General features: G+C 37.5%; 1 protein-coding gene across 1 annotated transcript; it reads right to left on the bottom strand.

Moving 5' to 3' along the window:
- Positions 1-2,458: 2,458 nt before the first annotated feature.
- LOC110791600 (bZIP transcription factor 11) lies at positions 2,459-4,193 on the bottom strand. Its single transcript, XM_021996354.2, has one exon. The coding sequence runs from the start codon at positions 3,461-3,463 to the stop codon at positions 2,918-2,920; it is 546 nt and encodes a 181-aa protein (XP_021852046.1). The 5' UTR covers positions 3,464-4,193; the 3' UTR covers positions 2,459-2,917.
- Positions 4,194-15,552: the final 11,359 nt, after the last annotated feature.

Genomic DNA, 15,552 nt, shown 5'->3' with positions numbered 1-15,552 from the left:
ATATTTCCGATACGATCCATATTTCCGTTTCCGGCAATATCATCGTTTCCGGAGTATTCATTAGGAAGGAACTTTTTCTACCTATTGCACAACATTTTAGAAATGATTTTGTATAGCACATTACAACATGCTATATGCCTAAACTGGCTAACCTTTTCAGGTTGCTCACATTTAGGGATCAAGGTAAGGATAGTTGTGTTTACCTGCTTTAACAATTTCCCAGTTTTAAAAAATTGCAAAATAGCTTCAGTGATATCCCGGCCAACCACTTCCCATGCCTCCTTACAAAACCTACTAGAATAGCCATCAGGCCCTGGGGCTTAAAGTTCATTTATCTCCCACAATGCTGCCTTAACATTTTCTACACAAAAGTCAGCACAAACTAAACTTTTTTGCTGAATTGATAGACCACGACCCATATTCACAATGTCAGCATTAACTGGCTTCCTGCCCTCCATTTCTTTCCCCAACAAATGTTTATAGAAATCGGTGAACGCATTGACCACCTCACTAGGATTACTCATCCAGTCCCCATCATTAATCTGGACCATGTAGACTAAATTGTGCACCCTTCTCTTTTTGATGCACTCATGAAAATAAGTTGAGTTCATATCACCAAAATTAAGCCAAGCAGTCTTTGCTTTCTGCTTTAAGAAGCTCAATCTAGCCTCTTGTGTAACGTTATAATTCTTCCTGGCTTCCTTTTCCTTAGTAATCAATTCGACATTTCTAGGCTCACTTTGAAGTTTCCCTTGGATATCCAACAAAATTTGGTAAGCATTGTTTTAAGCTATATTAGGAATATTAATATTATACTGTTGTCTCTACGTCATTGAACAACTCCTTATTCAGTAAGGATGTAGGAAGTCTTCCCTCATGCCGGGATGTAGGAAGTCAAGATGTAGATAAGAAGCTCAATCTAGCCTCTTGTGTAAAGTTAAAACCCAAGAAGGAATATGAGACAATAAAAAAAATGGAGGGAGTAAAAGATGTAGACAATTAAATTGGTAAACGTGTTTTGTTGGATCATGCTCGTGTTTGGTTTTGTGTTGTTCACAAATTCATCAAAACTATGTAAAAGTAAGATAACTGTATAATTTGACAAATTAATTAATCTAAATATATCATGTTTTCTCTCAATAGTTTTGTGTTCGTGTCGTGTCATACGATCTCAAGTTTAATAAAAATACATGATAGTTGCAAACTTGAGTTAATATTGTTGGGATTAAACCAAAATTAGAACAAACTTATCTGATTTGATGAATTGAATGAAGAACAATTATTGCGTCGTGGACACCCACTGTCCTAAAAGACGATTTCGAGCTCCCTCCCGGTGCAGTAGAACAGAATGCGGTCGCCCTCCAGGATTAGCGCAACTCCGACTTTGTGTGCACTCACAAAACCGGATGGAGTCAGAACATATGCCCAAAACCGAGAGCAAGTTTTGTGTGAGAGAAAAGGAATGTGTTTTCTGTTTTCTGGAAAGTGTTTGAATTTTTGTGTGTAATGAAATGAAAACGGAATTCTGATTAAGTAATCAGAACTAAGACAACCAACAGTAAAAAACGGGCAGAAACAGTAATGACTGTAACAGCACAATCATGAAGGTTGTAACGGACTTAATTAATCCAACGGTTACGTAATCAATACAAATTCCCGTAACAAAGACTTAACCAAAACAGTCTGGTACCAAAAAGAATAGGTTGACCCACAAAACCCACCCCACGCCCGTGAGCCGCATTCCCAAGTACCAGGGCCCACGACCTGAGTTTGGCTCAGCCCGGCGCGCGCGCGTGTGTGTTATGTGTCCACCCATACCACTCTCACACTTTCTTAAACAAGAGTTACACTCATTCCCCAATTAATAAACAAGGAGAATATGAAGAGTTTTTCCAATGTGTGACTCTTTAATTTTCACTCTCTTTTCGTTGTGTTTCCCAGTAAGAACTTCCAACAAATGTATCAGATTCTTAAATCAGCTATTACACTACCTGGAAATTGCCTTCCTTCCCTGCCTGAAAATTTATTACCAAAAGTACTCTTTTTTTTATACTTCAAGTAAGCTTTCTATTTGCACCAAATTCTTTCATTTGGCATAAAACTATAGAAGACCTACAAAAATCTAATTCTACCGTTTCACAGTCCTCTAAAACACTCCAAGAAATTATTGGGACTAAATGCCTAATGTCGAGGCAACTGGTATCTAACTAAACACCAATATTACCCTTAATTCAAGTATAATTTATTTATAATTAACAATAATACAAGTAACATTTTACCCTTTATTAGTTGCCTATTACTTCGTACGTAATATCACATCATTAAAATGGGTACACCTGAATATTTTTGGAAGTAAAGACAAAGGATGTGCGACTTTTGAGGTAAAAGTATAACATCAAATAATTAGGTAAGCAACAACAAACGCTTAACAAAGCAAAAGCTTAACTAAGCAACATGATTAAGGTCGCTAATACGATCGATTTATAAATATAAAAATTATGATATTCCAAATTACATCATCAATGATATCATCCCCATTGATTGTCCTGCCTAAGCTATCATGGAGACCAATTCTCACATCACAATGTTGTTACTCATATAACTTTGTCAAAAGGCCTCCAATAATAATAAAAATTACATTCAACAACTTAAGATACAACGTTTTACATCACAAGAGAGCCGTCATTTGCACGTGAATATTCTTTTATATCTTTAACACAACAACCTCTTCCATCATAAAATGGACCACCTTACCCTCGTAGAGTCACTTGATGATGATACTAATAATAAAAAATAGAAAATAGAAAATAGAATTAGCCTTCCACTTGCCTGTAGCCATACAATTAGTCGACCACGAAACTTTGATTTGTAATAATATATCTTTAAAAATATCCGTCTCTTTTTTCTTTTATTTTTTTTAGTATTGGAGGACATCAGCCGAAGCCATGATAGGTTGGTTGAGATAAACCAAGTTCCAAGGATTATTATGGTTATTGTTATGAGTAAAATTCCCATAATACCCATTCATAAATCCAAAATCACCCATAATGTCCAAAGAATCATCCTCCAACTCAAAACTGTTGGTGGCCCCGACAACACTGTTAACCCCAGCATTGAGGGTATTTATGTAATTGAGGATATCATTGAGGGATTGAAGCCTTTGGCTAAGCTCGTTCATTTGAGCTTTCAAAATAGAGTTTTCAGCTTCGACATTGACAAATTGTTGAGTAGTCACGTTTGTAGTTTGAAGGATCTGATTATTCTCTCTCTTCAATTGATCAGCTTGAGCCATCAGATCTTCAATGTGTTTCTGTTTTCTCATCCTTGATCTTCTTGCTGATTCTCTGTTTGATGCCATTCTTTTCCTTTTCCTATCATCCACCATCATTACCTGTAAGTCTCCTTCAGATCCTGAGTTCTGAAGTTGACTGCTCGTCGTCGAATTGCCGCTCGAACTCGCCATTGATTGAAATTTCACGGAAACAAATGTGTTTTTTTGTTTGTTATATATCTATACAATCTAGCAGGACGCAGGACCCTAATGAAACTTTTTTTTTTTTTTTAATATTAAGTATTAAAAATAAAGACAAATCAAGCAAAATGAAGGGCCAATTTATGAAAAAACATAGAACCAGTAAAGGAAAAAGCAAGAGAAAGATTGAACTAAATGGGTCCTGCGCCTTAGAGAGGAATTTATCATAAACCCAGAACGAAGGATTTCACTAAGAACTGGAGTCATTAATATCATACATTAATAATCCAGATTTTTTTTAGCATCAACTGCAAATAAAAATTAAAAACAGAGTTTTAGATCTCAAAAACAACAAAAGACTGGATTTTTCTACAAATTTGAGATTTCTAAGAGATGGTTTCCTCTAATAAGATGAGATTTGAAGAGGTTTTTTGATTGATTGCAAGAAAATATTACTCCGTAAAAAGAAACTCAGAATTTTGGGACTTCAATTAACCCAAAACAGAGCAAGAACAGGGGAACAGAACCTAGGGGGCTTTCAGAAGATCTAGAGCGAGAAAGCTCGAAAATAGGAAACCAGAAATATAGAGGAAGAGGCAGAAGGAAGGAGGAAGAGATTTCTTAGCTTGTTGAGGGGAGAATATATAGAACAGGGGAGGGCTTGAAATTGAGAGAAATTATAAGAAAAATAAAGGGAAATAATTTTTTTATTTGAAAAGTTTGATTGGGTTTTGGAAAACTAAAATAATTAGTGGGCATCTGGCATTAGTGGCATGTGATGTTTAATTGAAATTTCCACAACCGTTCCTAAGTCCAGCTGGTTTGCAAAACAGAACAGAAAAATGTTTATTATTAACAGCAAATAATACTCATTTTTGTACTTCAGAGTTTTTTTTTTTACTTTTATCCCCATTGTTTTTTGATTCTACTATGAGGAGTTTCCACCGCCTTCGACGAGGTAATCTTCCGTGGGAGTTTGCATGGGTACCTCGATGGACAGCTGTAATCCCCCGTAATTTTATATATTTTGTTTATATATTTTAGGATTTTTTGCTAAAAAGGACCTTTTATAAGCATTTCTTTGCGAGAAAGGACCTTTTATGTCAAAATTGGTGAGATGGGACCAAAAACACAACTTTTTTTGTCAAGTGGGACCTTTAGCCGGATTCTTGGAGTCAACTCTCTTTTCTGGCATTGACTTCGACACGTGGCAACCGGTAACCGCCACGTGTCAAACTATTTTAAAAAAAAAAAAAAAAAATTAAAAATTAATTTTTTTTCCATTTAATTTCCCTCCAAAACCACCGAAAATATTTTGACAAAAAAAAATTAAATCGCGTTCTCTTCTTCTCTCTCCTCTGCTCCTTCAAACGCCATTGTTGGTGAAGATTCAAGGTTGAAGGAAAGTGTTTGATATCTCAAATTGATTGCCACGAATTGTTACTCAGGCCTACACGATTCAGGTATGCTATTTTTCCCCCTCAAAATCTTCTTCAATTGTTGTAATTTTAGGTCGAAAAAATTAGGGTTCTTACGAAAATTGGGGATTTTGTAATTTGTTGTGTATTTGTGTTTTAGATTGACAATGTCCCATCAAAAAGCGAAAATATGTGGTTGTGGGTATCCCGTTGTTCAAAGAACATCGTGGACACATGAGAATCCGGGGAGGAAATTTAAAGGTTGCAGATTCTACAACTTCGAAACTGGGCAAAGGGGATGTGATGCATTTGATTGGGTTGAAGAAGACATTCTTGAGTGGCAAAAAGACGTCACTAATCATCTTCTTTCATAAAAGCAGAGGCTTGCAATGGAGATGAAAATAATTAAGGGAAGAGCTGAATTCATGGAACATGAAATGAAGAGGTTGAATGAGGAGCATGAGAAGATGAAGGTGAAGTACGAGAAGATGAGGAAGAAGGCAGAAGGAAGTTCGAAGATTAAGAATGAACATGTCTACATTCTTATTTCTCTTTGTGCTATTGTTTCAGTTGTGGTCAGTGCTTTGTATGTCATGGTGTTTGCGTAGATTAGTTCTAGGTGAATGCACTGAAATTACGGGACGAAATGTATTAGTGCAATGACTTTGATGGTTAATGATGATTAATAAAGAATTTCTTCCCTATTGTTGGTCATTTCTAGTTGTTGATCTTTGAATGATTGCTAATCAATTGAATGATTGCTATATAAACCTGAGGTAATATAAACCCGAGGATAAACCGAGGTAAAATGAATATAACTCGACATGTGTTGTTTTAGTTGTGTTAATAAACCCGATGAAAATGCCTAAATAGCTTTATTGTAGAAGTCGGTTTTAAAAACCCGACTTTAAATGTAAAATTTAAGAAGCTTTGAACTAGAAGTCAGTTTATAAACCCGTTTTATTCATGAACTTAAAAGAGTTTGACTGACCTCGATATATATGTCTAGTTTGAGACGGGCAAATATCGAGGTCGAGACGAGTTGAGGCTACATTTCTTAGTAGACTTTTAAAACACGAGGCAAATATGTTTGGTAATCCACATCAATTCATATATATAGCAAAGCTGAATTTGTCCTAAATTATCAAAGCAAAGACATGATCAAAGTTGACTTTCTCCAAAATATGACCAAAGTTGACTTTACAAAACAAACACTTATGCTAACTAATCTGACCCAAAATGAAATGCTACTGTTAAGTTATACAAACATTGCAAAAGTTTAGGAAATTCTAATGCTAGTTTTTGTCCAAGGAAACACAACTTTTTTGTGATGATTGTGAGCTTTCGAGAGCGTTGACTGAAGTTGTCTTCCTCTTCTTACTTGGATGCTTTGCAGGGGCTGGTTGTTTGCCCTTTGATGCCACTGTTTTTCTCCCACCAGTTGGCTGTGCTGATGTGGATGCAGCTTTCCTTAGGACAGGTGATTGCCTTCTGTTTTGGCTAGGTGCAGCTTGGTTGATGTTGGTTGTTGCTTGCTGTGCAGACTGGTTGGTTGTTGCTTGCTGTGCAGACTGTGCAGGGTTGGTTGTTGCTTGCTGTGCAGACTTTGTTGCTTGCTGTGCAGGGTTGGTGTGCTGTGCAGTCTTTGTTCTTGGTCTTCCCTTAGGCTGCTTTGGAACACTTTGTGCAGCTGGTCTCCCACACTTCTTCCTGTTGTGGCCCAATTGCCCACAATTCCCACAAGTGTTTTGCTTCCTAGCCCTTTTCACCTTGTTCTCCTTTGCCTCACCAGCCTCTTTCTTCCTCTTTCTCTTTGAAGGCCTTCCAGGCATCACCCTATATGGTGGAGGGAGTGGCTGTGGCAGTGGTGACTTTTCCCACTGTTTCTCACCTGGCATAGGAGAGAAGTGTGGTGCATATGTGGCAGCATACGTCTTAACATGGTATGCCGGGTGCACAAAATCTTCGTAGTTCAACCTTCTTTTTGCTATACATGCCAATGCATGCCAACAAGGGATTCCCATGAGTGTCCACCTATAACATCCACACGTCTTTGTTTGAAGATTCACAACAAAGGTGTCCCCATCATGATCCACCTCAAACTCATACAAATCAGATTGAATCAACCTCATTTTGCTCACCTCTTTTTGTCCCCTCTCAACCATCTTTAACACAGATGGCATTATCAAACCCACAAACTGTTTCAACCCCTCTCTCTTTGCACAACACCGCTTCATCATATACCTCCTAATCCACTCCATCAAAGACAGTATGGGTTTCTCCCTAGCTTCCTTCAGAACATGGTTGAAACTCTCACAACAATTGTTCAACAACATTCCAGATTTTGCCCTAGAACTAAACCCATGCCTAGACCAATGGATGACAGGGATACTATTCAAATACACAAATGCCTCTGGATTTAAATCCTTAATATCAGCCATGTGTTTATCAAAATGGTGCTGAAATGAAACAAATAGGAAAACAACAATGTGAACAATCAATTTATGTATAAAAAAAAAACAGATTGGGTCAAACACGTATTCGTGTCCGATAAAAGTTCCCGAGTCAAGAACTTGGACACGTATTCGTTTCCGATATCACAACAACAAAAAGCAAAAACAAAACACATAACACTCAAGTTATGCTAACTACATCTGACATAAATAAATCAAAATCACCACTGACCTTGGTAGAAGCCCTAGCAGCTTTCCAAAAGCTCTCTCTGTATGCCTCCCCTGGGAACTTCAACTTAAAGTTTTCCCATATATGTCTGCAGCAGTACCTTGTGTCTGCATTTGGAACAACAGTCCTGAAAGCTTCAAGCAACCCCTGCATTACAGCACCAAAAACCAGAAAGAACAACAATGTTAGCAACAACAAAAAACAAGAATGTTAGCATCCAGAAAAACAGTGAGCAAAGAGGAGAGAGAACAGACCTTCTGCCTATCTGACATGTAAGTAACATCAGCATTAACATCACCAATTGCTTCCTCTCTTTCATGCACCCATGTCACAGCATCCTTCACAGATTCAATATCCTTCACAAGTAGCTCAAGGAACCAAGTCCATGTGTCTCTATCTTCAGTTTCTACCACAGCCCATGCTACTGGAAAGATGTTGTTGTTGCCATCTTTCCCAACAGCAGTTAGCAAGATTCCTGGATATGGTCCTCTCAAATGGCAGCCATCAACTCCTAGGATAGGCCTACAACCACCCATGAAGCCTTCTTTGCAAGGTTGAAGGCAAATGTACATTCTCTGAAACATGGGAGTGTTGTTCTCAATGCCTTCAAGCTTCACTACTGCTGTACTACCTGGGATGTGCTTCCTAATTGCACCAACATACTCCCAAACCCTTTTGTACTCCTCTGCAACATCCCCATAAATCATTTTCAAGCTCAATTTCTTTGCATAATAGCACTTGTAATATCCAACCTCAGATTGTACCTCACTCCTTACCCTTTTAATGAATGAATCCATCTTTGTGGATGAGTCATCCCTCCAATCCTCAAGGTACCTTTCAGCCAAGTACTCAGAACTCACCTTAGGGTTGTCATGTTGATGCCCACACACATGTCTTAACCTTAAACTCTTAATCTGAAATGTCTCCTCACCTTTGACCTTCCTACAATGGACCTTGTAATTGCACTTTCTTTTAGCATCACAAGTGCATTTTACCCTCTTAGCATTTTTCCACTCACAATCACACCTATTAGCACAATAAACAGTGATCCTATGACTTTTGTTGTGCAAAAAAAAGTAATTGTATCCGTTCTCAATGGCATGATTCCTTAAAGCTTTCCTAAATGTTTTCCTAGATGGGAATTTAAGACCAACACTCAACTTAATCCCAATCTTGAAGTCTGTTCTAGGGTTGAACACAGGGTAGCTTACCTCTTCATCCTCACTCCCATCTACACTCAACACCTCATCCTCACTGCCATCATTCAAGTCTGCATCCTCACCCAAATTTATTCCAGCATCCAAACCATCCCCAACATCAATATTAGAACTGTGAATATGAACCCCCTCTAAACTGCTAGCTACTATATCAGATACATCAAGATCCACATTTTCAGTGAACAAATCATCATCACTGTCATCCTCATAATCACCTTCACTCAACACAACATCACTGCCAACCTCACTGTCTCCTTCACTCTGCTCTCCATGCTCTTCCTGAACCTCTTCCTGAACCTCACACTCCTCCTGCTCAAGTATAGGTTCAAGGGAAACAAGGGGTTTGACTGGGTTGTTAACTGTGTTTAGTGAGCTGGGATTTGAAGTTTTGTTGTTGTTGTTCACAGAATCTGGTTTTGTTTGTGTAGGGGGAGTGACAGCAGCAGTGTTTTTTTGAGAGGGAGGCAATGCAGCTGAGTGTGTGAGTGGAGGTTGTGAGGAGTGTGTTTTGTTGTTTGAGGAATTAGGGTTTGATGACTCACCACTCTCATTATTGGCAGAACTCATTTGTGATGACTCCCCACCTACATTTGAATCACTCATAAAGCTACCCAATGTGGACCCCCCATCAGATTCTGAATCAGTATACACTCCCATAAAGTTTGGTCCATACCTAGTGACCTTGGGTGTTGGTGGCCCATGCACAACATATAAATGGTACCACCCATCTATTTCCTTAGAAAACAAAAAATCAGGAATGTCGTTGTCGTCCTTAAGCTCTTTCCTACTACTAAACAAGGTATGTCCATGCTCCCTATACCAAAACTGACCAGCCTCTCCATAACCCAAATCCCCTTTCACCCAACCAACAAACTCAAAGTAGCACACTTCACTAACATTAGGATGCAATGACATCCCATATTTGTCACTATCCCCTTTCTCGTACGTAGTTTTACCATTCCTAGTAACAAACCGACCCCCGTGATACAACCTAATATTAATCGGTTCCATTAATTTATAAACCGGATATTCTACCGGTATCCTACCGTTAAACCTGTTGCAAACAAACCCAACAAAACCAAACATTTCAAATTTCGTTTAAGCCAAATTCAATTTAATTTAAAATAGGGCTAATCATCAACTAAATTCATTATTAATCCAACTTAAGGCAAATTACAGCAAAATACAGCAAATTAGGGAAAATTAGGGAAAATTAGGGGTAATCCAAATTAAGGCAAATTACAGCAAATTAGGGAAAATTAGGGTAACTTCAATTAAAATTAGGGCTAAATGCGTTGAAATTAACAAATACCAATTAACAATTCATTAGTCACAACAACAAAATTAACAATTACTAATTCATTATTTAATTATTTAATTAAGCATTAGTTAATTATCATTCTAAACCCAGATTCCATTCCACTTAACCTAATTAAAAATTCTGAAATTGCATAAAAATTGGGGAAAGCAATCTGACCTGTGTTTAATTATTGTCCTTAAAGTAAATATGACATTTTCGCTTTCGTCCTTCTTTTTGCCTTTTCCACGACTCTTCTTCACCATTTTTGCAGGAATTGCAGCAAGGACGAATATTAGTTCAAATGGAATCAATTCTGGGCAAGAAAACGACAGGGGAGAGAAGGGAGAGAGAGAAATTAAAGAGAGAGAGTGAAATAATTACCTGTGACGTTGGATGTGTTGCACTTATTGCGAATTTGATGATTGTTCACCTTCCCAGCATTAATGGAGGAGGACGAAGAGGTTGAAGGAGCAGAGGAGAGAGAATCCCGATTTTATTTGTTTAGGTCAAAAAATTTCAGTATTTTCGGTGGTTTTGGAGGGAAAAAAAATGGGAAAAAAAATGGAAAAAAAATTAAATTTTAATTTTTTTTTTTTTTTAAATAGTTTGACACGTGGCGGTTACCGGTTGCCACGTGTCGAAGTCAATGCCAGAAAAGAGAGTTGACTCCAAGAATCCGGCTAAAGGTCCCACTTGACAAAAAAAGTTGTGTTTTTGGTCCCATCTCACCAATTTTGACATAAAAGGTCCTTTCTCGCAAAGAAATGCTTATAAAAGGTCCTTTTTAGCAAAAAATCCTATATTTTAACGTATATTAATATATTTAAATATAATTTACGGATTTCAGAAATGAATATGTAATTAAAATATAATTATTTTATTTCATTTTGAATACTTTTAATGATTTATGAAATCAAAATGTATTTTTGAATTTTACGTTAAAACGAATTCGAATTTCGAAATCACGTTCGATTGAAATTAGCAAGCAATCCTAACCATTTTGGATTCAATAACCTAAATCCTACTCCTAGCCCAATTGGGTAAAGCCCAAACCAATAAAACCCAAAACAAATACTCCCTCCCCTTTTCTAATTCACGTGAACCCAAAGAAACAAAAAAAGAGAGAAAACCCTCCCCTTGCTTCTTCACTGTTCACGTAACAAAGTACCAAACCCTCAACACCCTCCTCCTTGCTGCCGCTGCTCACGCCGCCGGACCCACCGGCACGTCACCGGCATCCCGTCGCCGCTGGTAACGCTCACCTCCCCTCTCGTCGTTCTCTTTTTCATTATTTCTTTTTCTCTCGTTCGTTTTTCTTGATCTCCTCCTCAACCGGTTCTTGTTCTCGCACAGCACCACCACCACGCTGAGCGTTCATGGCCCTGCAATAACCGCCGTCCTCGCCGTCCACCCTTGCACGGTAGTTTCCTCCTCCTTATTTCCTTTCTCCCGTCGTTCTTTTCCTTTTCTTTCGTTTCCTTTTCTTGGCTTCTCAAACCATGCTTTGATTGTTTTGCCAGCAACACCACCTCGCCGCACCGCCGTGTGCCGCCCAGCCCTCCGTGTCGCCGGCAGTTCTCTCCCTTCCCTTATTCGGTTAAACCCTTAAACCTTAAACTAATTGAATGTCTTAATTAGATATATTTTTTTAGATTAAATTATGATTCTTGAATTTAGATTATAAGTTTCATGATTTAATTTGCAAATTTCAGATTTTTACACTTGCGTAATTGAATTATTAATTTTCAGATTTGTATATTATAATTTAAATAATATTATTTTATTTTCAGATTATATAAATGCATTGAAATATTAATTTTTGATTGTTTAAGTTGAAATTCAAGGTTTTTATGATTGTAAATCATGGTAGGTTGAGTATGGATTATTAAATTTATTGTTTCAATGTACTAGGAACGTAGATTGGCCTTGGTAAAGTTTAAATGGATTTATATTGCTGAAAATTTAAAGTATGATGTTTGCGAAGAGTTTTCAACGAATTTCAATCATTGAGTCAATAATTATTATGCTAGGAAATCAAATACTCAAGTTTTGATATTGGTAAAGGATCTAATTATGTTTAAGAAGGGTTTGAAGCACCCTAATGTTGCTGAAAATTCAATGTGAATTGATATGAGTCTATACTGGTTGTTGTTAGGTGGAGAATTCTCTGTAGGCGACTTTTGAATTATTAAAGTAGGTCTCGCAGTTTGTTTACACAAGGTACGTACATACCTGTGTGCTTGGAATGTGTGCTAATTGTTGCAACCATGTTGAATTTGTTGTTGAACTTGGCTATGTTGATAGTATTGTTGAACTTGGTGATGTTGATATTATTGACGAACTTAGTCAGGTTGAAATTGCATGTTTAATACTGTTGCATGGACATATTGAACCTATATTGCATTATGAGAATTATAACATGTTAGTATGGATGATTGATGCAAACATGTTTGATTGGGAACACTAGATTACTTTGTATATATTGATTCAGATCAGTTGATTGTTGTTCCCTTTTAGCTTTTCACTACTTTATGAGGGCCGAGGACCTTGTTTAGTAAGTTGAAACCTTATACCCATATAGAGGGGTTAATCCATATTAAAGGAAAGGTTGGATTTAATTGGAATGAGTCTTGTTTGATCCCTTTATGATCACTTACTTAATTCCAAGATAAAAACAGTTGTGAATACATGTGGTTTGTATGCCTTATGTGATTGTTGAGTCATAACAGGGTTTCAATTTGTAAATCATGTAAAGTGAAACTGAGTAGCAATAGCTTTAGACTGTGCACGTCTAAAGTGACGGACAAACAGGAATTGGGGTTCATGGTGGTAGCCCATGGCCTTTAATTCGGACCGGATTGATCACCGTGTCCTATTTTTATTCAAACGTTCCTCGATATCGCAGGTCACTGAGGTTACGGAGTCGCGCCCTTACCTCGTCTTCCTTAGTGAAGCCTCTAGCTAGAAAACTCGGTCCATTGTCTATTTCAACTAAAATAATATTATTGTTATAAGTCTAGCCTAGTCTAGTCAAGTATGGTCGTCAAATTATCATGTTTGTCTGCCCTTATTTATGTTCATTAGTATCATGTTAGGATGGTTCGTTTAATAGTATCATGTTAGGATTATTATTGTTTTAGTATGTAGTACTCAGCTTTGCTGATTACGTGCTTTGTTTGTGTATGTTGATCATGGCTATGCCTTATTGATCCTGTGATGACCCAACTTTGGTGAGCAGTCTCTAAGGATCAATAAGCGTTGCCCATTTACAGTTTTGAAGATGATGCATCATTGGGATCGGGATTAGAGAGCTTGTAGTTATATTTGTTTTATTAAGTGATTTGGTTTGTTAACTTAGATTTGAAAGTTGTCGTACTATTCGTATTTCCTTATTTCCGTTAATTGGTTTTGGACTTAATATGTAATCGATTATTTATGAACCTAAAAGTTAGTTTTATGTTTTCCGCTGCAAAATTCTGAATAAGCCGTTACGTTTTCACACGGGCGATAATACTTTGATAATTCTCTATAGTTATATTTATAAAAGGGTTGTTTTAGAAAAAGGGAATTGTCGGGGTGTTACAGCAGCATCCCTCCCAGTTGAGATTTTTTTCATTCCCAAGGCTCGAACCCGAGACCTTGGTTAAGGAGCAAGAGGCCCTTAACCACTCATGCCAACCTCAATTGGTGCACTTTTATCCCTATTGTGGAATGGAGTTTTTGGCCCTGTTTAGTTAGGACTTAGGAGATATTAGCTGATAGCTGGTTTGACTAGTTGTTAGTGGTTAGCTATTTGCATTAGCTGATTTGACTAGGTGATTGTATTAGTTGTTTGTGTAAAGTGTTTGGTAAATAAGTTGATAGTTGTTAGCTGTTTAATAGACAAATAGTTTATTTTACAACTCCCGATCTACTCAACTTTTTAAGGTGATTCCAGTTGGAGGTGATAGTTTATCTCAATAGTTTTCCAATGAGGGGTCAAACGCCCTTTTTGTTGAGTAAGATGGGGTTATGACATTTTTAAGAGAAGTAGTACATCGCAGGCTACTGCACAAATTGTGAAGCTTTCCCAAGGGCATGCAGACAGTGGCTCATGAGAAAATCGCAAGTTGAGGTCGTGTAGCACAACCCGTGCAAGTCCTGACAGACATTGTACAAAGCATGACAGCAACCCTAGCTACTTTTTGGGCACATGTTCCCCTTAGTATAAATAGAAGGTTATCCTTAAGCCCACATGTGTGGAGTGTGTATTAGTCTTATTTTCAGTCATTTCTCTTAGAAACACACTCTCACCACCTTTTTTTTCTTTCTAGATTAACTCTTTCATTCCTTACTTTGTCTTTTAATTTCTGCACATTTAGGAGCAATATCTTATCTTTCAATTCAAGTACTTTATTTTGTTTACATGCTTAATTCCTTTATGGATTTTGTTTGATTGCTTTCATTTCAATTTCAGATATATCAGCTCATGATTTAAGGTAGAGTTTCTTTACCCAATTGGGTATGTTCTTGGTGTTTATCCTCAAGTTCATCTTTTAGGGTAAGTTTCTTTATCCAAAATAGAAAGTCATGTTTTCATGTATGGTTTGCTTAGATATACTAGGTTTAAGTGTTACTATGTATGAGCAGTTCTCTTAGGCCTAGGAGTTGGGTGACCCCTAGTAAAATTATGGCATGAATACTCTTTCTCTTGTGCTATTTTCGTTCTTATGAATTGTTGTGATGATTTGGGCATTTTTCTTAGTAGGATGACCATAGGGATTTAGAATCAATGATTTTGTTCCTACATCCTTGCGTGACCTTACAGTGGTACCTAGAAGGGTTCAGGGGTCTTGATCGCTCGTTCTTGTGAGATGTTACTAAGTGGATTCCGTACTCTAGTCGTCGGTGAAAGTGGGGCTAGGTAAGATTATGTGTTCACTCATGTTGATGTTCACCCACTTAGGGTGGATTGAGATGACCAAAGTGTTTTGACCTTCTATCCGGGAACGTTCACTTGTAGGGAACGAGTCTCGCCGGTGAAAGTCGGGTGATTCGTACTGATAGGGTGCATAGGTCCTTTTAATGTTTTGATCCGTAGTACAAGAGTTGTGACTTGCCATAGATATACTAGGTGGAATCCCTCTTCCCTAGTCCTATCCTTTATTATTGTTTACCCCATTTGTGTTAGTGACAAGTTGTACAAATAACCCAACCATTGATTGTTATTTAAAGGTAAAGTATGCAATACTTGCATGTGTCTTGCTATTATAAAAAACGCCTAATCCTCGGGATTTTGACCCCTTACTTACCCCTTGTCTACTATACCTTGTGCAGTATCATAGGATTGAGTCAAGTGGAAAAAATATTATCACTTGTGTGGACTCCCTTTTGTATTTAATGACTAACTTAAGGCCCATCATATATTATCTAGAGACCCGTGATTTCTTCATATCTCGTGATGTGAAGCTTCATGAGAAAGTG

The sequence above is a fragment of the Spinacia oleracea genome, chromosome 2 (genome assembly GCF_020520425.1).
Source record: "Spinacia oleracea cultivar Varoflay chromosome 2, BTI_SOV_V1, whole genome shotgun sequence".
Lineage (NCBI taxonomy): Eukaryota > Viridiplantae > Streptophyta > Magnoliopsida > Caryophyllales > Amaranthaceae > Spinacia > Spinacia oleracea.
This window is presented reverse-complemented; position numbering and strand designations above follow the sequence as displayed.